Source organism: Loxodonta africana, chromosome X, assembly GCF_030014295.1.
Source record: "Loxodonta africana isolate mLoxAfr1 chromosome X, mLoxAfr1.hap2, whole genome shotgun sequence".
Lineage (NCBI taxonomy): Eukaryota > Metazoa > Chordata > Mammalia > Proboscidea > Elephantidae > Loxodonta > Loxodonta africana.
The window spans coordinates 8,583,757-8,609,561 of NC_087369.1; the positions used below are offsets into that span (position 1 = coordinate 8,583,757).

At 44.9% G+C, this 25,805-nt stretch overlaps 1 protein-coding gene across 1 annotated transcript in view; it reads right to left on the minus strand.

The window, feature by feature from the left end:
* Positions 1-2,543: 2,543 nt before the first annotated feature.
* The window catches only part of PNPLA4 (patatin like phospholipase domain containing 4), a 37,647-nt gene continuing 14,385 nt past the window's right edge, over positions 2,544-25,805 (minus strand). The window contains exons 2-6 of the mRNA XM_064277939.1: positions 25,322-25,416; positions 25,029-25,164; positions 13,734-13,799; positions 4,796-4,948; positions 2,544-3,987 (exon numbers count right to left, since the gene is read on the minus strand). Of these exons, the coding sequence (XP_064134009.1) occupies positions 3,856-3,987; positions 4,796-4,948; positions 13,734-13,799; positions 25,029-25,164; positions 25,322-25,416 (582 nt within the window). The 3' untranslated portion in view covers positions 2,544-3,855. The remainder of the gene's footprint in view (positions 3,988-4,795; positions 4,949-13,733; positions 13,800-25,028; positions 25,165-25,321; positions 25,417-25,805) is intronic.

Here is a 25,805-nt window from a genome sequence, read left to right on the forward strand (position 1 = left end):
TTTGTCCTATACGGTCACTATCAGTTGGAATCGACTTGACAGCAGCAGGTTTGTTTTGGGTTGGTTTATACTGGTGACGTGTTGTTAGCTGCCTCCGAGTCAGCTGCAACTCATGGTGACCTTAGGTACCACAGAACAAAATGCTGCCCGGGCGTACAGCTTATGCAAGACAAAACCGCTGAACCTGGTTTCTCAATTGTGAAGGTAACAGGCCGGATCCAAGAAATTTCTACGATTAACATTTATAAATATAAAAAGGAAGGCAATTTCATGTGTTTCAATTACCAGGACAAAACTGAGACAGAATAACTGAAGTCTGTGCATCTCTGAGCCCGTGTCTGCTTCAAATCCCAACTCGAGGCCAGAGCTGTCTGGCCATGTCTTTGCAGGCCTCTGCTGTGCCCAGACCTGCACCCAACATTGCCAAATCGGAATGTAGCAAAGGTTTTTTTTATTTTAAATAACGCTTGTTCCTCTTGAGCGTTATTTAACTTCAAAACCAAATGTATTTTCTCTAATTGTCAATGGAAGCAGTAGGTTACCATAGTTACAAAGTAAAGGGTGTTATTGAAAAGAAGAAAAGCAAGACTAATGAAATTTTAAATGACAGATTCCAAGATGTTAGAAAATTGCCCCAACAGGGAACTGGGAACTTATCTAGTCACCAATCACAGTAATTACCCTGCAAACATATCAGTATCTGGGTCAGGAAGTCTCTTCGGACTTGCCATGTACCAGCTCCACAATGTTCCGAAGCTCTGGGCGCCATCATAAGGCAGGTCCTGTTTTTAACGCCCGTCCTTGGCTCAGGAGGAGGCATAAGGACCCACTCAAACAAAGGCAAACAGTCACGCGCGGTGACCTGTCTCGTGGGAGAAGCTGGTAGAGTACCCCTAGACAGGCTCCACGCTCACAAGTTACGTGTCCCATCATGTTGCCACATTTCCTCCTGCTGTGGCTGTTAGCTGCCGTGGAGTCAGCCCCCCGCTCATGGGGAACCCACGTTACAGAGTAGAACTGCTCCATAGGGTTTTCTCGGCCGTCATGTCAACGGAGGATTCCAGAGGTGTTGCAAACGCTGAAGCATCGGCTGCTAGACAAAAGTTTGGAGGTTTAAGTCCACCCAGAGACTCTTTGGAAGAAAGGGCTGGTGATCTACTTCTGAGAAAGCAGCCAATAAAAACCCTACAGAGCACAGTTCTCCTCGGACACACACGGGGTCACCGTGAGTCAGAATCTACGCTACAGCAACTAACGACAACAGAAGCTGCTCTCCAGGCCTTTCTTCCGTAGAGCCCCTGGGTGGGTTCGAAACGCCCATTTTTAGGTTAGCGGCTGAGGGCAAACCACTTGGGCTACTCAGCGGCTGTACACTGAGCTGGCTGTCCGAGAGCTGATCATATTTTTTAAGGAGGGACCATCCACTAACCTGGTCAAAGATCATGCTCTGTGAACGTATGTCACGGACTCAAAATATGTCAAAGACACAGAATATACTAAGATCTGTCTTCACTGGAGGCATTAATCAAGACTTTGTGAAAATATCATACAAGTAGTATATTCACATAAAATGGGCATGCAAAGTGAGAAGGTGAAAAAAACCTTAGACAAAACTGAAATTTTACATACCACTGAACTGACAATCCATCCATTCCATGTCACTTATTACAACATATTCAAATTTAACTACATCATTCCTAGAAAAAATTATATAAATATAATAAAATTATATAAATAAATAAATAAATATATATATACATGCACGAGCCCCGGAGGCACGGTGGTTAAGAGCTACAGCTGCTAACCAAAAATTCAAACCCACCAGCAGCTCCTTGGAAACCCTATGAGGCGGTTCTACTCTGTCCTATAGGGTTGCTATGAGTCGGGGTTGACTCACCTGCAATGGGTGTGGTTTGCTTTTGGTTTATACACTAAAGAAATACAGTAAAATATCATCAATAATAGTAATTATATACGTGAAGAGGCATCACTGCTCTACAGGACAGGGCAGAAGAGAAGTATAAGTTGTTGTCTGTGTGCTGAAAAGTGTATTTCAGAATTTAAGAACCACAAAATTGATTTAAAGAATGGTTTCAAAGGGTAAAAGGAGAAAGGTGCAACAATTAGAGACATTCAATTAAAGTGGTTTGTTTGCAACTGCCTCTTAGTAACTAAGAGTTCATGCTTGGTAGACCCCCATAAAAACGGATTTAAGACGGTGTAAGTGAATTAGGGCAAACCCAGATAGCAGTCCTCAAACCAATAGGAGAACAACTGGAAAAACCAAAGCCCAGGGATCGGCATGACACATCTTAAAACTAATAGATAAGCGACGGTTCTGGGTTTCATTCCTATTCACTAGGCTAGTTGATTCTCCATGCTTAGTGGAGCTTTATCTACTTAAGTTCCTAGAGTAGATATACCCAGTATACAGACCAATGGCTAAATACTCAGTGAGGTATGAATAAGAGAGAGAGAGAAAAGAACAGGGGAGGGAGAGAGAGAGAAAATATGAAGAACCAAGGCCTGGGTTTACAACAGGGAAACATGGAACACCCTGATAATCTCGGCTGGGAGGGAGTCTCACTGAAGAGTAGAGAAAACACTCCTAGTTTTCCCAAACCCCCTGGGCTTCTAACAGTTTTATCTGCGCTCCTTCCCTCATCACCAGGAGCAATTGCACGTGGTTATGAAAAGAAAAGAAGCCCCCAGGTGGCTCAAATGGTTGAGTACTGAACTATTAACCTAGAGGTTAGAGGTTCAAACCCACCTAGGGGGCCTCAGAAGCAAAGCCTGGAGATCTGCTTCTGAAAGGTCACAGCCTTTAGAGCCCTGTGGAGCGGTTCTACTCTGCGCACATGGAATCACCATGAGTTGGAGTCTCGACTGTACCGGACACCACCACCACCACCATGAAAAGAGGGCAAAGTCTCTGATGAGGCTGTCTACTTCTCAATTCTCTTCTCTGCCACCATTAGTGCCCTGGACAGCGGGGTCTCTCCTCGGCCCAGTTCAGCCCAAGAGCGCTGGTCCTTCCGTTCCGCCCTACCAGAAACAAGTAACTCAAGGAAGTACCATGTTTTATGTCAAAAGAGTGCGGCCAAAGTCCCCAGGAGGATCCTCAAGGTATCACACCCCTTCCACCATTCCTTGGCTTTCCCAAAGAGCCTGCACTCCTAAATTTAAACAGCTTTCAGAAGGACATCATCGTTCTCTGAAAACGACACCTGAACGGCCTACATGTCCATCAGCAGAGGAATGGATAAACAAAACACACACTATCAATCACACAATGGAACACTACTCGGTCATAGAGAGAAATGAAGTCCCCATACACACTATGGTATGGAGAAGCCTTGAAGACGCTATGCTGAACAAAATACATCCGTTGCAACAGGACAAATACTGTATGATCTCACTTGTATGAAATAAACAAATACATAGAAACCAAAGATTATTAGTGGTTAGCAGAGGTGGGAAAGAGGGGGCAGTTTTTGCTCAGGGGCAATGAGTTTGTGTTAATGGTGGGGAAATGATTTGGGAAAGGATAGAGAGAATGGGTGCACAACCTCAAGAGTGTAATCAATGTCACTGAAATGTACCTGTGGAAGTTGTGGAGAAGACGTAAGCTTTCTTATGCGTATTTTCACTACACACACACACAAAACCCAAACGACTGCTGAATCTAGCCTTGTTCACAATGTTATCAAATTCTAATAAATCGTCTTTTAGTTCCTTACTTATTAATTGACAAACTCCTGATACATTAAAAATAAAAACTAACAGAACATTTAATTGGAAACCTCTGTCAAAAACTGTCAGACATCTGCTCTGTGGTATAAACTTCCAAGCCTTCTATTCAAACCAGTCTTCTTTCCGTAAAAACTTAACGGTGTCATCAAAGCCACATTGGTACAGTGATTGCATTTTCTTCTTGTTTGGTGGGAAAAGGGCTTGACTGAGTCTCACCAAGTTGGTCACAGACAACTAGAACCGAAAGACAGAAAGTCAAGCTACAGGGTGTAACAGAACAGGCAAGTACATGCTGGTTTGCATACTCTACACTTTCTTACCACAGATCAAATTGCTAATTCAGAAACCAGTAGAAAAAAGTAACCATATAAAGTTGACTTCACCTATAGACTAGGTAAGGGTTTCTCAGCCTCAGCACTGTGCACGTTTCAGGTCCAATAATTTTTTTGTTTGTGGGGCCGTCCTGTGCACTGCAGGGTGTTGAGCAGCATGACTGTCCTCCACCCACTAGGTGCCAGTAGCATCTGCCCAATTCGTGACACTCATAAATGTCTATAGACATTGCCTAATGTCCCCTAGGAAGATAAAACTGCCACCCCACCCCCCTACCCCCCATCGGGAATGACTAGACTAGATTAAGGTAATCGATTCTTTAATGTAAATGATTCATTTAGGTCCCCATGCTTGTCCCCCATATTTATATACTTAATCATCTCCAACTTCTTAAACAAATAAGTGATCTAATTTAAAATTGGCTCTGAAACTCCACCAAGTTTACTGGCCTGAAGAAGTGAAGAAAAAGAAAGACTATGCAAACAGCTCACGAATAGTCAAAGGACTGCACGTCTGCAGCCTACAGGGCCCAGTCATGTGTTCATGGTGCACGTTGCGGAATGGAAATATTAAAAGCACACTGTTAAGAAGATACAATTTGCACAAAGCATCACCAACGAGTCTCCGAGGTTTTGGGGGCCATATTAAGTTCTGTGGGGCCTCTGTGGGGATGAGGACGCTTCCCGTGCTGCTGAAGCAAATGTCTCACCATTATGTCCTGTTTGGAGACCGTGATGTACAGATCGAGCTGCCCTTCGTCCTGCGGCGAGATGTCCAAGCGTCCACTAAAGGGCGAGATGGTCACTGTCCGGCCCACAGGCAGGATGGGGAGGCTATTGGTGAAGCCGCCATCAACCCACATCTGCAGACAGAAGTGCCCACATCAGGATGAGGCAGGAAAATGTCTCCACTTGATGGTCTGTCCTTCTACAAACAGCCACGCCTAGGGTATGCTTTCAGAACGTTATGTGGCAGGAGCCCTGGGGGCACGACAGTTAAATGCTGGGCTTTTAACCCAAAGGTTGGCAGTTTGAACCCACCCAGTGGCTCCCCAAGAGAAAGGCCTGTCAATCTGCTCCCGAAATGACTGCAGCCTAGGAAACCCTATGGGACAGTTCGACTCTGTCACACGGGGGTCACCGTGAGTCGGAACTGACTGAGGGCCAATTGACAACAACTGTTTTATTGGCGATCTATTTGAGAAGCAAAACCAATTTCTGTACACATGTGATTTACTCATACAGTAGAGAGCTCTGGACAGAATCAGAAGATCTCTCCAACTGTTCAAAAGCTCTAAGTGAATGATTTTACACAACAGGCACCTAAAGTCTGACTGATTATGCCATATGCATAAGAAGGCTGGTGGAATTAGGCTGGGATTCATTATTTAATCAAGTGGAAAGTCAAGTTTACTGCTGACATGGAACAAAACATCCACCACCACGGGAGGTGATGTTTCTATTATAAGAATTGGAAATCAGCATTTTCTGCAGCAGATTAAAAAGTGAATAGAAGAACACAAACCCCTGTTTCTAAAGTGGCTCCCGAGTACATCAAGCAGGGCATTCATCCTTAAAGCCAAGAAGAATGGGAAGGGCTGTGTAAAAAACAACCTTACTCAGAAGGGGTGCTGCTGTCAGCCCCAGCTCCAAGGAGGGCGAGCACAGAGCAGGAAAGAGGAGCTGCTACAGGAAGGAAATGGAAGCACAGCCACAAGGCCAGGACATAGGAGGATGGGATGCTCGAGGTGTGTGCGGTGCTACAGCAGCCTCTCCATCACCGTGCTATAGTGACAAATGCATGCTGAGAAATGACTACTGATGAAGCAAAAAGACAGCATTCCTTAGGCCATCGACTCCGAGGCTAAGAGGCTCCATCCGTCCATGTACCTACATGTTTACAGGATGGACTCCAGCAATAAGCAAACACACAGAAATACAGGTGAAATTCCTGAAGTCATGTCTGTCATTAAAGATATCCTCCAGAGGACATGAGATATATCTCTATATCTATGGCTGTATCTCTATTCTTTCTATCATCTATCTATCATCTATATCCATCTATCCACCTATCTATCATTTATCTATCCATCATCTAAATCTATCATCCGTCTGTCCGTCCATCCACCATGGTAACGGTTGAGAATCCCTCACACAAAATCTTTAACTGAGAAGTGTGTAAACTACATTTCACTTATACATTTAAAATGCAATGTAGGAAAGCAAAGCTGTGCTATCCAACCCAGGGTGCAGTGAGGAGGATAGCTTCTAAAGTGTCTCTTTCTTAAGGCTTCCTTACTCGGTTTTCTTTCCAAAGCTGCCGGTGACTGACTGGGATAGTATTGTTTACAGTTGCCTTAGACAGGTACTGATTCCCCTAAGGGGAAAAAAGTAAAGAAAGAAAGAAATACAGCTGAGTTTAACTTATCTTTTTAGGGAATTGCATTTTGGTGGAGCAGAAAACAGAAGTAGACCAGGTTAAAATAAAGCTGGCCTGTATAATCTGTATATTGCCGTTATTTTTAAAAGAATGTAACACACATGTATTATACAGACACACACATTTTCGTATATTCTGTTCTTCTTAGTTGCTGTTGAGTCGATTCTGACTCATAGCTAGCCCAAGTGACAGAGTAGAACTGCTCCATAGGATTTCCAAGGCAGTAATCTTTATGGGCGCCCTGGTGGCGCACTGGTTAAGAGCTCAGGTTGCTAACCAAAAGGTCGGCAGTTGGAATCCACCAGCCACTCATTAGAAACCCCATGGGGCAGTTCTACTCTGTCCGATAGGGTCACTATGAGTCAGAATCAACTTGACGCCAATGCGAATCTTTATGGAAGGTGCCCTGGTGGAGTAGTGGCTAAGTGCTTGGCTGCTAACCAAAACGTTGGAAGTTTGAACTCACCAGCCGCTCTGTGGGAGAAAAGACCTGGCTATCTGCTCCTGTAAAGATTACAGTCTTGGAAACCCTACAGGGGCAGTTCTACTCTGTCCTGTAGGGTCCTTGTGAGCTGGAATCAAGTGGATGGTGGTGGGTTTGGTTTTTTAATCTTTATGGGACAGATCAATAGGTCTTTTTCCCATGGAGCCGCTGAGTGGGTTCGAGCAGCCGTATCTTTAGATTAGCAGCTAAGTGCTTAACCATGGCTCCACCAGGGCTCCTTATGTATGTGTGTATATGTCTCTTAGTTGGCGCAGTGTACAAGCGATCGGCTGCTAACGGAAAGGTTGGTGGTTCGAACCCACCAGCTTCTCCACAGGAGAACAATGTGGCAATCTGCTTCTGTAAAGATTACAGCCTTGGAAACCCTATGGGGCAGTTCTACTCTGTCCTATAGGGTCCTTATGGGTTGTAATCGACTCGACAGCAATGGGTTGGTTTTGGTTACAGGTGCGTTAGTTGCTTATTTACTGATATAAACAGTGTATAATAGGAGCTTGCTTTTTTTCCCCCCTGATTGCTTTGGGTGTAAATACTAATTTGTCAAATAGGCTAATACCTGGAGGAAAGAAAGAACCCTTTGGAAATCATCTCATTCCGTATTCTCAACAGAACCTGTCACCAGTGATGTAAAGATCCCTATAGGTTTCATCAAGGAAAATTAAAAATATGTACCATGCATCATATAACTAAGTAAGCGCTTGTTTGACTTATTCAAATGAGTGAAAAGAAGGGCAGTTTGGCTCATTAAGCTGAAAACTGCTGTAATCTACTAGTGGGTTAATGACTGCCATTTCAGGGAACAGAAATCTTTTTTTCCAAATTTTGTTGGCTCTCTTGAGCTCTTTATTCTGACTGAGCAAATGACTAGGGGAAATGTAGAGCTTATCAAAGGACTTTGTTAAGTTTGCAGTAGCACTAAAACCAAAAACCAAACCCACTGGCATCGAGTCGATTCTGACTCATAGCAACCCCATGTGTTACAGAGTAAAATCGCTACATGGGGTTTTCTTGGCCGTAATCATTACGGAAGCAGACTGCCAGGCCTTTCTTCCGTGGTGCAGTCAGCAGATTCAAATCACCCAGCTTTCAGGTAACAGTTGAGTACAAACCATCTGCGCCACCAGGGCTACTTGGCACTGGTAGTAGCTCCTCTGTTACCCACGATGCCTCAGTGTATCCCAAGAGCTCAGGTATTCTGTACCCAGCACATCTTACTAGTGATGCGAGCTCTTGTGAAATACGTCACTCCAAACAACCACATATTAGTTCATTCGGGCGTGCTGACCTTCCAGAAATTCTGGACACAGGGGTTAACAGCCACAAATATACCTCACCTCAAACGGGAACATACATATCTCATGTTCTACTGATAGTCTAGAAGCCCCTTTGTGGCGCAAATGGTTAAACGCTCTACTACTAGCCAAAAGGTTGGTGGTTTGAATCCAGCCAGGGGTGCCTCAGAAGAAAGGACTGGTGACGGGCTTTTGAAAGGTCGCTGCCTTGAAAACCCTACGGAGCAGTGCTACTCTGCACAGAGGGAGTTGTCATGAGTCAAAACCCACCCGAGGGCAACTAACGACAGTCACGGCATGATAGTTTGAAACTCTGTATTTTTAATAATCCTCTCCATAAATGCTTTGTCGGTCTGCTTGCCCCGTATTCCCACAAACCATTCCCACATTCTCACCACATGGGCAGCATTCCATAATCTGGTAGCCACTGCGTGAGCTTCCATGATTCCAGAATCTTCTTCAGGACGAAAATAACTGCATGGCTTCTACGCTATTAGCATTTTGCTGTGTTTTTTTAGTTTTCATAACAAGCCACCATTGTCCTCGAAAGAAAGCTGAGTCCAAGGACATAAAAACACCTGGGCAAAATGAGTTTCAAAAGCAAATTTGTTGGGAGAAAGACCTGGCGATCTGGTTCCGTAAAGATTGCCCGTTGCCGTTGAGTAGATTCCAATGCATAGCAACGCCACAGGACAAAGTAGAATTGCCCCATAGGGTTTCCAAGGCTGTAAGCTTTAAGCCTTTGAATTATGGCGTTGGTGAAGAATACTGAATATACCACAGACTGCCAAGAGAACGAAAAAAATCTCAGAAGTAGAACCAGAATGTTCTTTAGAAGGAGGGATGGTGAGATTACGTCTCATATACTTTGGACGCATTATCAGGAGGGATCAGTCCCTGGAGAAGGACATCATGCTTGGCAAAGTACAGGGTCAGAGGAAAAGAGGAAGACCCTCAAAGAGATGGACTGACACAGTGGCTGTAACAATGAGCTAAGGCCTAACAACGATTGTGAGCATGGCGAAGGGCCGGGCAGTGTTTTGTTCTGTTGTGCATAGGGTCGCTAGGAGTCAGAACTGACTCGACGGCACCTAACAACAACATCAACTCTTCCAGTCACATTCTCAAGAAGTGGGGATGGGGGGGGGATGGAAATAAAATGAGGGACATATTTTTAAAAAGGAACTACAGAGACGCGTGTTTGGTAAAGTAGAGGTCGGCGAGAATGGGGAGAACCCTCAAGGAGATGGACTGATACGATAGCCTCGACAACGGACTCAAACATATCAAAGCTCATGGAGATGGAGCAGGGTTGGGCGACATTCTGTTGTGTCATACATGGGATCACCATGCGTTGGAGCCAACTTGAGAGCAAACCAACAACGACACAGAGACACAGCAGAGTTACAACCATTAGTGATCATCCTGGGGAAAACGGCCTCATTTCAAGCTCAGCTACCCCAGGGAAGTAGATTCATGCCTCTACATTCCAGCTTTCTTTAAAAATGAAGGCAATTATCCCCAGAACAGAATTGTACTCTGTCACATCTAAAAGACAGTAATAATAACAACAAAAGTTTTATCTCTTTTTTTCTGTTAAAAGTACCATGGCAGGCAAACTCGTAAGGCAGGTCCAAAACATCTCTCAGGACCCAAGTTCCTTCCCCCTCACTATTCTGCCATCAGCGGGGTATCATCTTGGATCTCATGATCTAAGATGGCTGCTAGAGCTCCAGTCATCACATATAAGTTCCAGGGAGCAGAAAGGAGAGAAAAATGCACTATCCCCCTTCCTGAAAGCCCCACAGTAATTCAGCTATACCTCACTGGCTAGCACTTAAACATTTAGCCACAACTAGTTTTAAGTGGGAAACCCTGGTGGCATAGTGGGTAAGAGCTACGGCTATTAACCAAAAGGTCGGCAGTTCAAATCCACCAGGTACTACTTGGAAACTCTATGGGGCAGTTATATCCTGTCTTATAAGGGTTGCTATGAGTTGGAACCGACTTGATGGCAATGCTTTTTGGTTTTTGGGTTTTTTTTTTTTTTTTGTCATTACAACTGAGGCTAGGTCACACAGTCTTTTAGCTATACACCAAAACACCCACCTACACACTGGGGTTCTGTTTCAAAGGGAAAAAAGGAACGTGTATGTTGGACGAAAACTAGGAGCCTCCACCCTATGTCCCTCCCCTTCATAATACTGTACTAGTATTAAAAAAGGAGAGTTTTTAGCATAGCGCTTGAACATATGGGGCTGTTAGCTCTTGGTTCTGCTCTGGCCTTCATTCCATCCTCTCTTTTCCATCTCCTTAAACCAAAAAACCAAACCCATTGCTGCCAAATAAATTCCGACCCATAGTGACTCTACGGGATAGAGTAGAACTGCCCCATAGGGTTTCCAAGGAGCGGATGGTGGATTTGAACTGCCGACCTTTCAGTTAGCAGCCGAGCACTTAACCACTGCAACACCAGGGCTCCTCCACCTCCTTAATATCGGTTAATACTGTGTGTAAAACCAAACCAAACCCGTTGCCGTCAAGTCGATCCTGAGTCATAGCGGCCCTAAAGGACACAGTGGAACTGCCGCATAGCGTTTCCAAGGCTGTCACCTTTACGGAGGCAGACTGCCACATCTTTCACCGGAGGACCAACTGGCAGGTTTGAACAGCCAACCTTTTGGTTAGCAGCCCAAACCAAAAAAACACCAAACCCAGTGCCGTCGAGTCGATTCCAACTCATAGCGACCCTACAGGGCTGAGTAGAACTGCCCCATAGAATTTCCAAGGAGCACCTGGTGGATTCGAACTGCAGACCCTTTGGTTAGCAGCCATAGCACTTAACCACTATGCCACCAGGGTTTCCGGTTAGCAGCCCAGCGCTTCATAATACCAGGTGTATATCACATATTTTCAGTCACTGCCTCATAACTTACCGACCGTATCAGGAGTTCTGGTGACTTTTGAGCTCACAACCCCCTTTTCATGGTAATTTTAGAGTTTTTTTTTTTAACCATTCTGCCATTTTGACATGATTAGAGTACATTATAAAGCAGTTATTTGAAATAAAATCATTATATTTTAGATCATTACACAATTAAACGTAGTGATGCAGTGGTTAAAGCGACTGACGGCTGACCGAAAGGTCAGTGGTTCGAACCCACTAGCTGTTCTGAGGTAGGACGATGTGGCAGTCTGCTTCTGTAGCGATTTACAACCTTGGAAACCCTGTGGGGCAGTTCTGCTCTGTCCTACGGGGTCGCTATGAGTAGAATCGACTCGAAGGTAATGGGTTTGGCTTTTCTGGTACACAGTTAAAGTTCATAATATAAAGCTGATTTTGATAGTTTTTTCAAGTATACTCAAAACTGAAACACAAAATGTTGACTTTTACTCATCTAACAAGAGAGAAAATACTATGTAACTTACTTTAAAATAGTGATGTAATTAAAAGTGTGACATGCCAAAAAGGCAACATTTTAAATGACAAATCAGATCATATGTTCTTTGCCAACGAAGTGTCTATTAGCTCTGGGATATAGTATCCCATGGGCTGATGTTTGACTTATTTCATGTTGCTGTTAAAATAAATCAGGAAATCCCTAAGCATTGGGTATCTTGTTTCTAACTGGCGGCAGAGACACTCTGGACTGTTACTGCTAAGTGCATCTCTGCTAATAGCTCACTGTGTGCCTGGGACCAATAACTAAATGTCTACGCTAGACAACCTAACAGTCACGCCAAGGCTCTCCCTCTGACTATCTACGTGACCTTCATCAGTCCATGAGTCCCTCTTTACCTCGGCCTCCTCATCTGTCCGTTTTAGACAACTGTCCCAGTACAGACTGGTCTGCGCAAAGAACAGTACGGGAAACACAGAAGAGGATGGAAAGACTGGGAGGGCTCAAGAAAAGGAGAGCATCAGGACCAACTGGATCAGCGCAGGTGGTTCCCTCACGGTGTCAGCTAAGGGATTTGTCAAAATTCACTCCTTGTTGTGAGGCTATCAATTCCTTGAGTAGGGGCACTGTTCTGGGCCCTCAAAAGGGATGAATGAATGACATGTATACAATTTTCATGCATTCAGTTATGAATAAACACGTATTAAGCAGTCACCGTCCGGTCAACTCAGACTCATGGTGGCCCATGTACGTCAGGGTAGAACTGTGCTCCGTAGGGTTTCCAGTGGCTGATTTTCCTGCAGTAGTTTGCCAGGCCTTCCTTCTGAGGCACCTCTGGCTGGACTCGAACCACCAACCTTTCGGTTACCAGCTAGGAACACCATGTGTTAAATCTGTTTGTTACTGTGTGCTGCCCAGTGGATCCCAGCTCATAGTGACCCCATGTGACAAACTAGAACTGCCCCATAGGGCCTCCTAGGCTATAATCTTTATGGAAACACATCAGCAGGTCTTTCTTCTGCTGTCCTGCTGGGTGGGCTCTTGAGCCACCAGCCTTTCGTTTAGCAGGCGAACACCTCACCATCTGTACTGGGGGAGCAAGCATGGGGAGGGTGGCGAACTTTTAGAGCAAACACAATGCAGAACTCAAAGTGGAGCTGGCTTAGGGATCTCTGGGCAGCACTGGGAACAGAGGTCAGACTGATGGACACCGTAATTTCCCTAAAAGAAGTTGCATTCTGCCTTAAGCGCCAATCCCCAAAGAGGGCGTTCTCCTTGAATAAAACACGCTCTAGCCCCCCAGTGATAAACCGAGCTAGGGAGCTGGAGTCATGAAGGAGAACCAGGGAGAAGAGGAACCCTTGCCCAGCAGGCGAGGTCCCATGGGTGGGCCAGAATGACAATGCAGTATAGCACTATTTGGGGGAGGCCAGGTACGTGGCCAGCCCACGCCTTTCCCGCCCTGACGTCACACTTCTGCTTTTAGCAGTTCCTGGAAGGGGCCGGGAATAAGATTTTATTAGGTCAAGATAAGGGAGTCCTGGTGGTGCAGTGGTTATGAGCTCAGCTGCTAACTGAAAGGTTGGCATTTTGAACCCACCCAGCAGCTCCAAGGGACCAAAGCCCTGGCAACCTGCTCCTGAAAGATTACAGCCTAGGACTCCCTGTGGGGACGGTCTACTCTGCCAGTGGGGTCGCTGAGTTGGAATTTACTCAATGACACCTAACAACAACAACATCAAGGGGAGGAAACGTGTTTTACTTGTTTAAAAAAAAGATAAAGATTTCAAAAGAAAGGTTTCAAAATCCCAGTCAATTATTCCCACTCTATCTTGATAAGTTGCCACAGTCCCTGACTTGATTTCATCTTCTGTAAAACAGGAACAAAACGATTTATGAAAAATTCTATAACCTGATTTGGATCACCAGAAAAATTACGGAATCGGATCGGGCAAAGGGAATGTATTCATGTGGGAATCGCCGGCGAGCCTTTGGTTATAACAGCGTTACCTGGCCTTTGTATTCCACCGGTCTTAGGCCTGCATACACCGGCACGAAGCTGCTGGCTAAGAGAACCTGGATGCAGAAAACAAAGGAACGGGTCATGAATACAGGCATTAGCCTTCACATTATATATTTCATGTAGTCTTTACTGTAAAACACAAATAAATAAGTTCCATGTACTGCAAATGCACAATTGTTGTTGTTATTTGGTGCCTTTGAGTCAATTTTCAACTCAGTGACTGCCTGTGACAGAACAGGGCTTCCTACCCTATCATCTTTATGTGAGCAGATCGCTGGGTCTCTCTCTCTCAGAGCCCCTGGGTGGGTTCGAACCGCCAACCTTTCCGTTAGCAGCTGATGGCTTAACTGTTGAGCCACCAGGGCTCCTTAAATGTACAACTGCATGTACTTAAATAAAAAAATAGCATTTTTAATATCTGAAAGGACCCTAAAGAGACAGGTATCAGACAATGCTCTCTGAATCAACCAACTTCGCCAGAGTAAAATCAGCATTTCAATTTTAGACAACCACGTTAAAGTTTTAAGTAAAGTCTAAATGCCTGAGCAAGGATGGATACATACAGATGATTTAAAATGTTGTAACATATACTGTGGCTTCCTTGCATGGCTCAAGCAGCTAAACACTCAGCAACTGACCAAAAAGTTGGCAGTTCGAATCTACCCAGAGATTCTTTGAAAGGCCTGGCAATCTGCTTCTGAGAGATCACAGCCATTGAAAACCCCGTGGAGTGCAGTTCTACTCTGTACACATGGGCGGTCATGAGTTGGAATCGGCTCAGCAGCAACAGGGTTGAGTTTCTTCGTTTTAATACATACTGTAAGATCACTTTAAAACTGAACTCTTGTTTTCTAAAGACCAAGCCCCCCGCCTATTACCGTGCCGCTCAGGGGTGCTCTATCTGACGTCAGCAGGCTGTTGCTGCAAGAGCAACACATTTTATGTCCTAGTCACTCAGTTAGGATGTATAACGATGCGGTGGCAGTTGAAAAACAAAAAACCAAACCCAGTGCCATCGAATTGATGCCGACTAATAGCGACCCAATAGGACAGAGTAGAACTGCCCCATAGAGTTTCCGACAAGTGCCTGGCGGTGGTAGTTAGGGACACCAATTATACTTAATCTTCCATTTGAAAGTCAAAAAAGATTCCCATTCAGGAAACAACCATTCCTTCCAATGCAAGAATCTGGGTTCCAGCAGCTTATGTGAAACTTCCGTGTTTTTCTTTGCGGCACCATTTCCCCATTGCTGGCGTTCTATTTGACGAGATGTGGCATGAGATACTGAGTATTTCAGCTACAATTTTTCAGCTGATGAGCAAAGACTCTATGACTGCTTGTTGTCAGATTTCACGGTTTTTTTTCCCCCAACTTGTTTATTCAGAAATGGATCGTGGCCTTGAAACTCATCCGTTCAGAATTGTGGAGAACTCAGAAGGCATTTTCCTCAAAGAAACAATATTATAGGTATGGTTTTTGAGGTCAGCTCTCAAAGAACCTATTTATTCTGAGCTGCAACTAAATTATAGGCCCACTCAGCAGTATAACGCAATTTCTACAGGAAAATCCTGAGTTGCGATGCGACACAGCTGGAACCCATTTCTTGCCATGTTTATTTCTGCACCATTTACATTGATCCCTGGTGTCACAGTGGTTAAGGTCAGCAGTTCAAATCCACCAGCTTCTCCTTGGAAACCCTGTGGGGCAGTTCCACTCTGTCCTATAGGGTCGCTGTGAGTTGGAATTCAACTCAACAGCAACCGATTTATACTTAAGAGTCCCCAGGTGGTGAATGGTTAACATGCTCCACTGCTCCCCAAAAGGTTGGAGGTTCGAGTCCACCCAGAGGCTCCTCGGAACAAAGGCCTGGCAATCTACTTCAGAAAAATCAGCCGCTGAAAACCCTATGGAGCATATTTCTACTCTGACACACGAGGTCGCCAAGAGCTGAGGTCATCTGGAGGGAAGCTGTTTTTAATTTTGTTGTTGTTGTTGTTGTTTATATTCCGTCTAAAGGGCAGGTACTCCACAAATTCCTGTATATTTTGCTCCCTTCTCCACGGCAGGAATGAAGGGGAAAGCAGCTGCTTTTACGTATGCCTTCTTTATTTAGTTATATTTCTCAAAGGTGCCATGATAACCTTGAGTAAGATGCGTCAAATGTTTATAAGGAGTCCATGCAGACACATTACCTTGCTAAGGCATCTATCTCAATATCTTGGCTTTAAATGGGCGCCATGATAGAATGATATGACGTCACATTAAATGAGCCCATTTCACAAGGAGCCAAAGTACAACTGAGCATCGCCATCGGCGACTGATTGAAGGCTAGTTAGCCAATCAATGGGGGGACTGCCAATGGACAGCCAGCATACTTCAGCGGCCAAGCTGACTTGCAGCAGTGACAGCATGGGCCAACGGGTATTTTTTTTAGAGAAAGTTTGTTTACAGTCAAGGTAATTGCATTTACCCTAACTACATTTGGCCCTATCATCAATTGGCTACTCTTTTAAAGAAGACAATTAGGGACTCTAGGCACATTTTGCAAGCACAATGCAGCTATTTAATGAAGTTATTTAGCAAATGCAACTTTCCACCACAGCAATAACTGGAATAATTTGTGGATAGTACACATTTTGCGAAATTACAGTACTTAGAGTTCTTTAAAGGACCAAAGACACTATAAATAACAATTTATTTCATTATGCCGCAAAGACATATGTGCCCTGCGAAAAAAATCACTGCCCTTAGAACCAAGATTATTTTCCCTCTGTGTTGAAGTATAATGTGAAGTTCACAAGTTAATGCTTGGAATTGGCTGGAGGTGTTTGGATGAAAAATGCTATCCAATTACTTTCCTGCAGATAATAGCAGTGAGAGTCCTCCTAAAAGATATGAAAAGTGCGGTGAGCTGGAACATCCCTGCCCCTCCTCCAAATCAATGTATTTGTTCTGTCATATCTTATTCTCCCCTTTTATACGGGCTGATGATTTGTATACCAAACTAAGTTTACGAGGGAAATTAGCTTTGGGTATTTACGGACTAAGCGGCTTTCCTCATGTGTAGTCAGCTTGCTGCCATTTTATGGTGAGCAAATAGGATTTTCTAAGGAAGGAGATAAAGATTGACATCCTAAGGGCACGTAAGCAAATACTGCGCCTAAACGCGTACTTTTATTACATCTCACTGTCTTCTCAGTGAGACTTACCTTATCAACAAACTTCAATGCATCCAGAGCCAAAAAAAGCCAACTGGTTGCCATGGAGTCCACTCCCATTCATGGCGACCCCATGTGTTACCGGGTAGAACTGCTCCATAGGGTTTTCTTGGCTGCAATCTTTATGGAAGCAGCTTGCCAGGCCTTTCTTCCTCGGTGCCATCAGATGGGTTCAAACCACCAACCTTTAGGTAGGCAGTTGAGCACTTGAACTTTGGCGCCACCCAGGGGCCCCGCATCTAGAGTAGTGGTTCTAAAAGTGCTGGCGTAGGTGTCCCCAGGACACAGTTGGTGGTGTCTGGAGATTTTTTTTGTTGTCACACCTTGAGAAGGGGATGCTACTGGTATCTAGTGGGTGGAGGCCAGGGATGCTGCTGAACATCCTACAATGCACAGGGCAGTCCCTATGACAGTCCCTGGGTGGTACAAATGGTGAATGTGCTTGGCTGCTAACCAAAAGGTTGGAGCTTCGAGTCCACCCAGAGGTGCCCCAGGAAGAAAGGCCTGGCAATCTACGTCCAAAAAATCAGCCACTGAAAACCCTATGGAGCACAGTTCTACTCTGACACAGAGTCGGTTGCCATGAGCCGCAGTCGACTCAATGGCAACAGGTTAGTTAAAGGTCAGTGATGCTAAGGTTGAGAAACTGCTCTAGAAAGCAGTGACCTACCATTCACGCCCCATCACCTGGTCCAATGCTTTCAACATTATACACACGTTAGCCCGTTAATTCCATTTCTGTTTATTCTCACTAAATATGCAATGACAACAATAAAAGCTATTTCCTGGAGCCACTGTATAAAACATTGCCAAGTACATATTCAATGCACATTCCAACTCTTTCTTTTCATTTTACATTTTCTAGAAAAGGCGTGTTTAGAAAATCATGTGGCCGAGATTCCCTAGAGAATAAATTCTCCACGAGCTTCGTTTGTGCCTGAAATTTACTGTGGAGCTTGCTGAGAATCTGGCTGCGTACACAGAACCTGCTGGTGTCTTACACAGGAATTCAAAGACAGATTCAAGTTTATCTCCTCCAGTCTTTCCAAGATCATGACCCATCTTAAACTCAGTTCTATTCTGTCCTATAAAAAAAAGGGTCACTATAAATGGCAACGGGTTTGGGCTTTTTCTTGGTTTTTTGCTGAAGGCTAATATTAAAGTTCACTCGCATTTCCTGATTGTGTGTTTCCTTCTGAAGAGATAGGTGTTGTCTAGTTGGCCCCCAAGGCATGGCAGCCTATGCACAACACATACTGGACATTGACCCAGGGCTGTGTGTCCAGGGCAGGTCTGCAAATCCCTTGGGGGTCTCAGAGTTACACGTCGCTGGCTGCTTCCATTCTTGGGGTCTGCAACTCAGGGCCCTCCAGTCTCCATGCAAGGGAAAGTCCTGCAGGTAGCTTTCTCTTCTTCCTTGCCTGTGTCCAGTGCAGTCAGCATAACCCTCTGGGCACAGAACCCCCTCCGACAGCACGTCCCTGACTGGCCTTTTCTCTTCATGTTCACGAGTGTCACCCCTGGAAGGAGTTGTGGTTGTCAGCTGCTGTAGTCAATTCTGACTCATAGCAACTCCCCGTGACGGAGTACAACTGCACCATAGGATTTCCTAGTCTGTCAACTTTACGGGAGCAGGTTACCAAGTCTTTCCCCCACAGACCCACTGGGTGGGTTCGAACCACTGACCTTTCAGTTAGCAGCCGAGCGTTTTAACCATTGCGCCAACGGGGCTCCCTACACAGAAGGAGGGTTCATTTTCTTTCACTTAGGTGATTTTCTTTTCCCCCTTGCTCCTATTCTTCACCCACTTTTATTCTTTCTCCCTGAGCATTCCACACTTGTATTTATAATTTTTTTTAATAGCCAAAACTCACCCGTCTTGTTTTAGTTATGAAAAAGGTTAAATTTTTCTTGTACTAAATGTCTACAGTGCTTCTTATACTACCCAGGATAAGTGTTAATTATTCAATATTCTCCTTACAAGGAGTTGCAAATTTCTGTCAACTATTTCTCATCTGTTCAGTGAACTCAAGTAATTACACCAGTTCTCTGAATAGTTATTATCCAAAACAAAGGAAGTAGGAAAAAAAATCATGTTTATGCGCTGCAATGGTTTTCTATTGCTGCTATAACAAGTGATCACAGACTTAGAGGCTTAAAACAATGCAAATGTATTATCACACAGTTCTGGGGGTCAGAAGTCTGTATGGGTCTCCCTGGACAGAATCCAGGTGCCTCAGGGCTGTGTTCTTTCCTGAGAGCTCTGGAGGAGAGTCCTGTCTTAGTCATCTAGTGCTGCTATAACAGAAATACCACAAGTAGATGGCTTTAACAAAGAAAAATTTATTTCCTCACAGTAAAGTAGGCTAAAAGTCCAAATTCTGGGCATGGGCTCCAGGAAAGGCTTTCTTTCTCTGTAGGCCTTCTCATCAATCTTCCCCTGGACTAGGAGCTTCTCCGCACAGGTACCCTAGGTCCAAAGGATGTGCTCTGCTCCTGGCAGTGCTTTCTTGGTGGTATGAGGTCCCCCTGTCTCTCTGCTTGATTCTCTTTTTTACATCTCAAAAGAGACTGACTCGAAATACAACCAATCTTGTAGATTGAGTCCTGCCTCACAAACACAACTGTGGCCCATCCTCCCTTATTAACATCATACAGGCACAGTTTACAACATACAGGAAAATCATACAATACCAGGAATCATGGCCCAGCCAAATAGATACATTTTTGGGGGGACATAATTCAACCCATGACAGGTCCATTAACTTGCTCAAGCAGGTGTTGACAGTTTGGTTTCTTGTGCCTGTAGGACTCAAGTCCCCATTTCCTGCTGGCTGTCTGCTGAGGGGCTGTCCTTAGCACCTAGGGGTCTCTCTTCGGTCCTTGCTCTGGTCCTATACCTCAGAACCAGCAATAGTGTGTCAAATCCTCCTCACACTGCCATACCTCACTGATCACGGCCAGGACAGTCCTCCCTTTTTAAGGACCCACATGCTTAGCATGGCTCCATGGAATAATCCAGGATGATCTCCCAAACCCTTAATCTCATCTGCAAAAGCCCTTTTGCCACGTAAGGTAATAAGGCCTTCGCAGGTTCTGGGGATTAGGATGTGCACATATGGGGGAATGGAGAGGGAGGCCATTTTTCCGGGACAGAGCGTGATCAGAGCAGAGTGCTGTAGCCCCGGATGGCCGTGGTGTGGGGCCACCAACCAGCTCCATGATTTTGGTCAGGTCATTTCACGTGAAGGAGCCAGCACCTTTTCTCTTTTTAAATTAAGCTATTGTAATAGATACCACCTTAGTTCATTCATTTATAAATTCATATTCATTCTTGCAACACATGTTGATGGAGCACCGACTTTGGGACCAGCACTGTGCCCGGTGTTGGAGACACGGCAGTAGACAACACAAGAGGAAATACCTGCCCTCTTGGAGTTTACATTCTACTGGAGGAAGGTGGATGGATGGATAGACACATAGATGAAATGGATAGATGAGGTGGATAAAAGATAGATCTGCATAGTAAAATCTATTAAGAGAACATTCTGCATCCCACTTTGGAGAGTGGCATCTGGGGTCTTAAATGCTAGCAAGAGGCCATCTAAGATACATCGATTGGTCTCAACCTACCTGCAGCAAAGGAAAATGAAGAACACCAAAGACATAAAGTAATTATGAGCCCAAGAGACAGGAAGGGCCACATAAACCAGAGACTGCATGAGCCTGAGACTAGAAGAACCAGATGGTTGGTGCCCGGCTACAACCAATGACTGCCCTGACAGGGAACACAACAGAGAACCCCTAAAGGAGCAGGAGAGCAGTGGGATGTCAGGCCTCAAATTCTCGTAAAAAGATCAGACTTAATGGTCAGACTGGGACTAGAGGGACCCCAGAGGTCATGGTCCCCAGACCTTTTGTTAGCCCAAGACAGGAACCATTTCCAAAGTCAACTCTTCAGACAGCGATTCGACTGGACAATGGGATAGAAAATGATACTGGTAAGGAGTGACCCTCTTGGATCAAGTAGACACATGAGACTATGTTGACATCTCCTGTCTGGAGAAGAGATGAGAGGGCAGAGGGGGTCAGAAGCTGGCTGAATGGATACGAAAACAGAGGGTGCAAAGAAGGAATGTGCTGTCTCATTATGGGGAGAGCAATCAGGAGTATACAGCAAGGCGTATATAAATTTTTGTACGAGAGACTGACTTGATTTGTAAACTTTCATTTAAAGCAAAATAAAAATTAAAAAAAAAAAAGATAAATCTATTGATGGATAGATACAGACAGACACATACACAGCTGCCTTAAAGTTGGTTCCAACTCACGGCAACCTTATGTACCACAGAACAAAACACTGCCTGGTCCTACACCAGCCTCACGATCACCAGCATGCTTGAGTCCATCTGTGTGTCTGCTGCGCCAATCCATCTCACTGAGGGTCTCCCTTGGTCCCGCTGGCCCTCTGCTTCACCAAACACAACGTCCTCCTCCAGCGATTGATCCCTCTTGATGACGTGTCCAAAGCAAGCAAGTAAATGAATTCTGTCGTAATCCATAAGGTTTTCGAAGGCTGATTTTTGGAAGCAGATCACCAGGTCTTTCTTCTGAGATGGGGGCTCAGTAGAGATTCTGGCTGGAGAGCTTGAACATTCTGCCCTTGAGAGTGTAGTGTGTCCCCTGGGGGCACAGAAGTTCTGTGCTCGGACCCCTCCTGGGCCCTGCCTTATGGGTCCCTTCATTTGTATCCTTCCTGGTATGTAGAGATACTATTCTGTGAATTCTGTCAGTCATTCCAGATAATTCTCTAAACAAGTAGGAGAAGGCGGAGTCAGCAGGTCAGAAGGACGGGTGTTGTGTGAACTCCCGGACTTGAGGCTGCTATCCTGACGGGGTTAGAGGAAAACCCTTGTTTGTGCTTGTTACTGCAGCAATCCTGCTGGTATATGAAATACACATGGCAGAACTTCCAGTTCTCCGTGGGACAGTGTTCTGCTGTAATTTGTACAGTTTCCATTGGCTGATTTTTGATCACCAGGCCTTTCTTCCTGGCCTGTCTTAGTCTGGAAGTGCCACTGAAACCTGTCCACCGTGGGTGACCCTCCCAGTATTTGAAATATCGGTGGCATAGCTTCCAGCATCACAGCAACACGCAAGCCACCACAGCAGGACAGACTGACAGAGGGAGGTGGGGGCGGGGGGACCAGGTGATGAAGGAAGATAAACGGTAAATACTAAATAAATGAAGGGGTAAGCCATGCAGGGAAGATTTCACTAGGAAGGTGGTAACTAAGGGAAGAATTCCCCTCTTTTATGATACAATGGCACACAGTTTTGTTGCTAGGCAAAGCAGAGAGTTATTTCCAACCACCATAGCCTTATGTCTCCATATTGACTATTAACAATTTGTGAAATTCAGGCATGCGTGCACCAGGTTTTCCCTTTAAATGGTTCAAGTCGAAATCAGGTTACCAGAAGATTATAGAAATGTCTTTTTCTAAGCTATAACGATTTAATTTGTAAGTGAGACGTTGGCCTGATTGGTACACCGAGTACAAATATTCTAATCTGTGAAGTTCCAAAGTAATTTTATGTGCCCATTGACTATTTCATTATGTATTTTAAATGATGGCATTTGAATGAGAGCAGAAATCTAAGCATTTGTGATGTAATTTAAGGAGCTGTGGTGGTACAATGGGTAAGCACTAGGCTGCTAACTGAAAGGTCAGCCTGTTCAAATCCATCGGTGGCTCTGTTGAAGAAAAGACCTGGTGATCTGCTCCCATAAAGATTACAGCCTAGGAAACCCTATAAGGCAGCTCTACCATGTCATGTGGGGTCGTTATGAGTCGGAATCCACTGGACAGCACCTAACAACAGCAACATGACCTAACTCAGGTAGAACTACTACCACTCACTGTGTACCTATCAGCTGCTGCTATACCAAAATGTGCTTTCTCCGTTTCACCTGAAGCTTGCCATGGCTCAAGCAAAAGGAAAAAGAAAAAATTGCACAGCTCTTTTACGGATAGTACTCCTTTTCTGGCTTGTTGTTGCTATAAGCTGCCGCTGAGTGTTTTCTGACTCATGGCAACCCTTTCTTACAAACGTTTAACCTATCACCTTAGCAAACGCATTGATAATTGCGCATCAATTCGCCGAAGTATTTCCCAGAGATAATGAACTCTTATCCAACAACGTTCAAATGTGTTTGGATAGAAAGGCATCAAAACATAATGGAAGAGAGAAAATGAAACATTCAAGAGTTAAGAGACTTGGGTTCTAGGAACACTTCCCACTTGCAGCCGTATCGTTGTTGCTGAGCGCTGTCAAGTCGATTCTGACTCGTGGTGATCCCCAAGCGACAGAGTAGAACTGCTCCACAGGGTTTTCTAGGGAGTCATCTTTATGGAAAGGAGTCCTGGTGGCGAAGGGGTTAAGCGCTAGGCTTCTGACTGAAAGGCTATCAGTCTGAACCACCAGCCACTCTGTGGGAGAAGGAGGCCGTCTGCTTCTGTAAAGATTACAGCCTCGGAAACCCTACGGGGCAGTTCTACCCTGTCCTATAGGGTCGCTAAGAGTCGGAATCCACTTGATGGCAACAGGTTTAATCAACGTCCCTTTCTAATACGAGGTTAGTCATTGAGCATATCTCGAGTTCTCTGTGGTCCAAACTCGCGTTATTTTAATCGAATTCCATGGCGCGCTGTGTACTAAAGGTCTAAACACTGAAGCTAGAAAGACAGTGAGACTCTTTTTGCATTGTTCTTAGGCGTTTCATTACCTGTTCCCAAATAGTTGTTGCTTTACGATGTAGGACTGTCCTTGAGCATCAGGGACACAATAAATAAATCAATCCATTTCAATGTTCACTGGAATGTTTGTTTTGCTGTGTTTTTTCCCAACACTTGGAGTTCACATTGTTGTTTTGTTGCATCGAGTCGATTCTGACTCATAGTGACCCTACGTGACAGGAGAGAACTGCTGTAATCTTTACAGAAGCGATCGCCAGGTCTTTCTCCCAGGGACCAGCTGGGTGTGTTCCAACTGCCAACCTTTCGGTAGCAGCCAAGGGCTTAACTGTTGTAGCAGCCAGCTGGGCTCCTCAGCAATCGGCATAACCTTAGGCATATCATTTAATACTTTCCCACCTGTTTCTTCTTCTGTTAGGAAATTGAATAAGTAAAAGTCCTACTTGACTTACAGAGTTGTTGAAGGGTCAAGCGAGTTTGTATAGATAAAAGTCTTACACAAACTGCAAAGTATCAGCCAAATGCATGCGAGGGCCTATTATTGATACAAAAGGAACTATCATTGCTGAGTGCTACAGATAGTTAAGGTGCTCGGCTAATAACAGGAAAGGCTGGGGTTCCAACCCACCTGAGGGGGCCTGGTGATGTACTTCTGAAAAATGAGTCACTGAGAACACCGTGGAGCACAGCTCTACTTTGACACACACGAGGTCGCCAGGAGTTAGAATTGACTGTATGGCAATTGGTTTGGGTTTATTTATTTGTTATTGCTACTAAATTGCATTAGGGACCTGCTTTCCATAGTTGGCGTGAGGTCAAAGATCACGAGAGAAACAATGAACAAGTACAGGGTTTGGTTAGCAGCTGAGCACTTAACACCAGGGCTCCTTCGGGGGCCTCTGGGGCCCAGCAAGTCTTGAGGTGGCTCGTGAGGGATACTGGTTAATCCGTTCATCGGAGACATCGCTTATTGGGCACTTATCATCTATCAGGCACAAGGCAAGACAGTGGGCCTCAAGAATGGGATGATGCTCACTATTAGTAGGAAATACAGTAAAACCTGTGAAAGCCAGAACCTGTGTAAGGAGGAAATCTGTCAGACAAGGAAAATTCAAGTATTTCCCACTAACAGAAAGTGATGGAGTCCCGGTGGCACAGTGGTTAAGAGCTTGGCTGCTAACCAAAAGGTCAGCAGTTTGAATCCACCAGTTGCTCCCTGGAAACCCTATGGGGCTGTTCTACTCTGTCACTATGAGTCCGAATCGACTCGACAGCAGCTAACAACAACAACAACTGCAGCTGTGTTACCTTAATGAGGTCTTCTCTGGAGGAAAAATGGGAGACTAAGTAATTTTCCCTGGTCTTGGTGTTGGTGATGGATACATGGAGTCGATTCTGGGCCAGCTCGTGGGCGTTGTGAGGAAGAATCGACTCCATTCCACTTCTAAGGAAGAAAAAGTGAACTGCATTATTCACCTTTAATTATTGAACAGCTTGTAAATATTTCAGCAGAGGCAAAGCTGAGCTTGCCACAGTGTATACAGGAAGTCGTCCCCACTCTGTCTTCATGGACTTCTGGGGGAAATACACTAGGTCTGTACCTCAGGCGGGCCATAAAGTCATAACCGGGTGTCGCTGCCCCAAAAGGCTGCCTTCGGGTTTCTTCCGCAAACTTGTAGGTGAATTCGTTACATTCCTGAAAAAACAAAGTGAATAAATCAGGCTATGCCTTGTCAAAGGAGTCCCTGGTTGCCACAAGTGATTAGGCGCCCCACCATTAGCCAAAAGGTTGGAGATTCAAACCCACCCAGAGGCACCTCGGAAGAAAGGCCAGGCGACCGTTTGTAAAGGGTCACAGCCTCAAAAATTCTATGTAGCAGTTCTACTCTGCACACACGGGGGAGCCCTGAGTCGGAGTCGACTCGACCGCAACTAACAACAACATGCTTTGTCAAAAATGGCATCCCGGAAGATGGCGGACTAGGCAGACGCTACCTCGGGTCCCTCTTACAACAAAGACACGGAAAAACAAGTGAATCGATCACATACATAACAATCTACGAACCCTGAACAACAAACACAGAT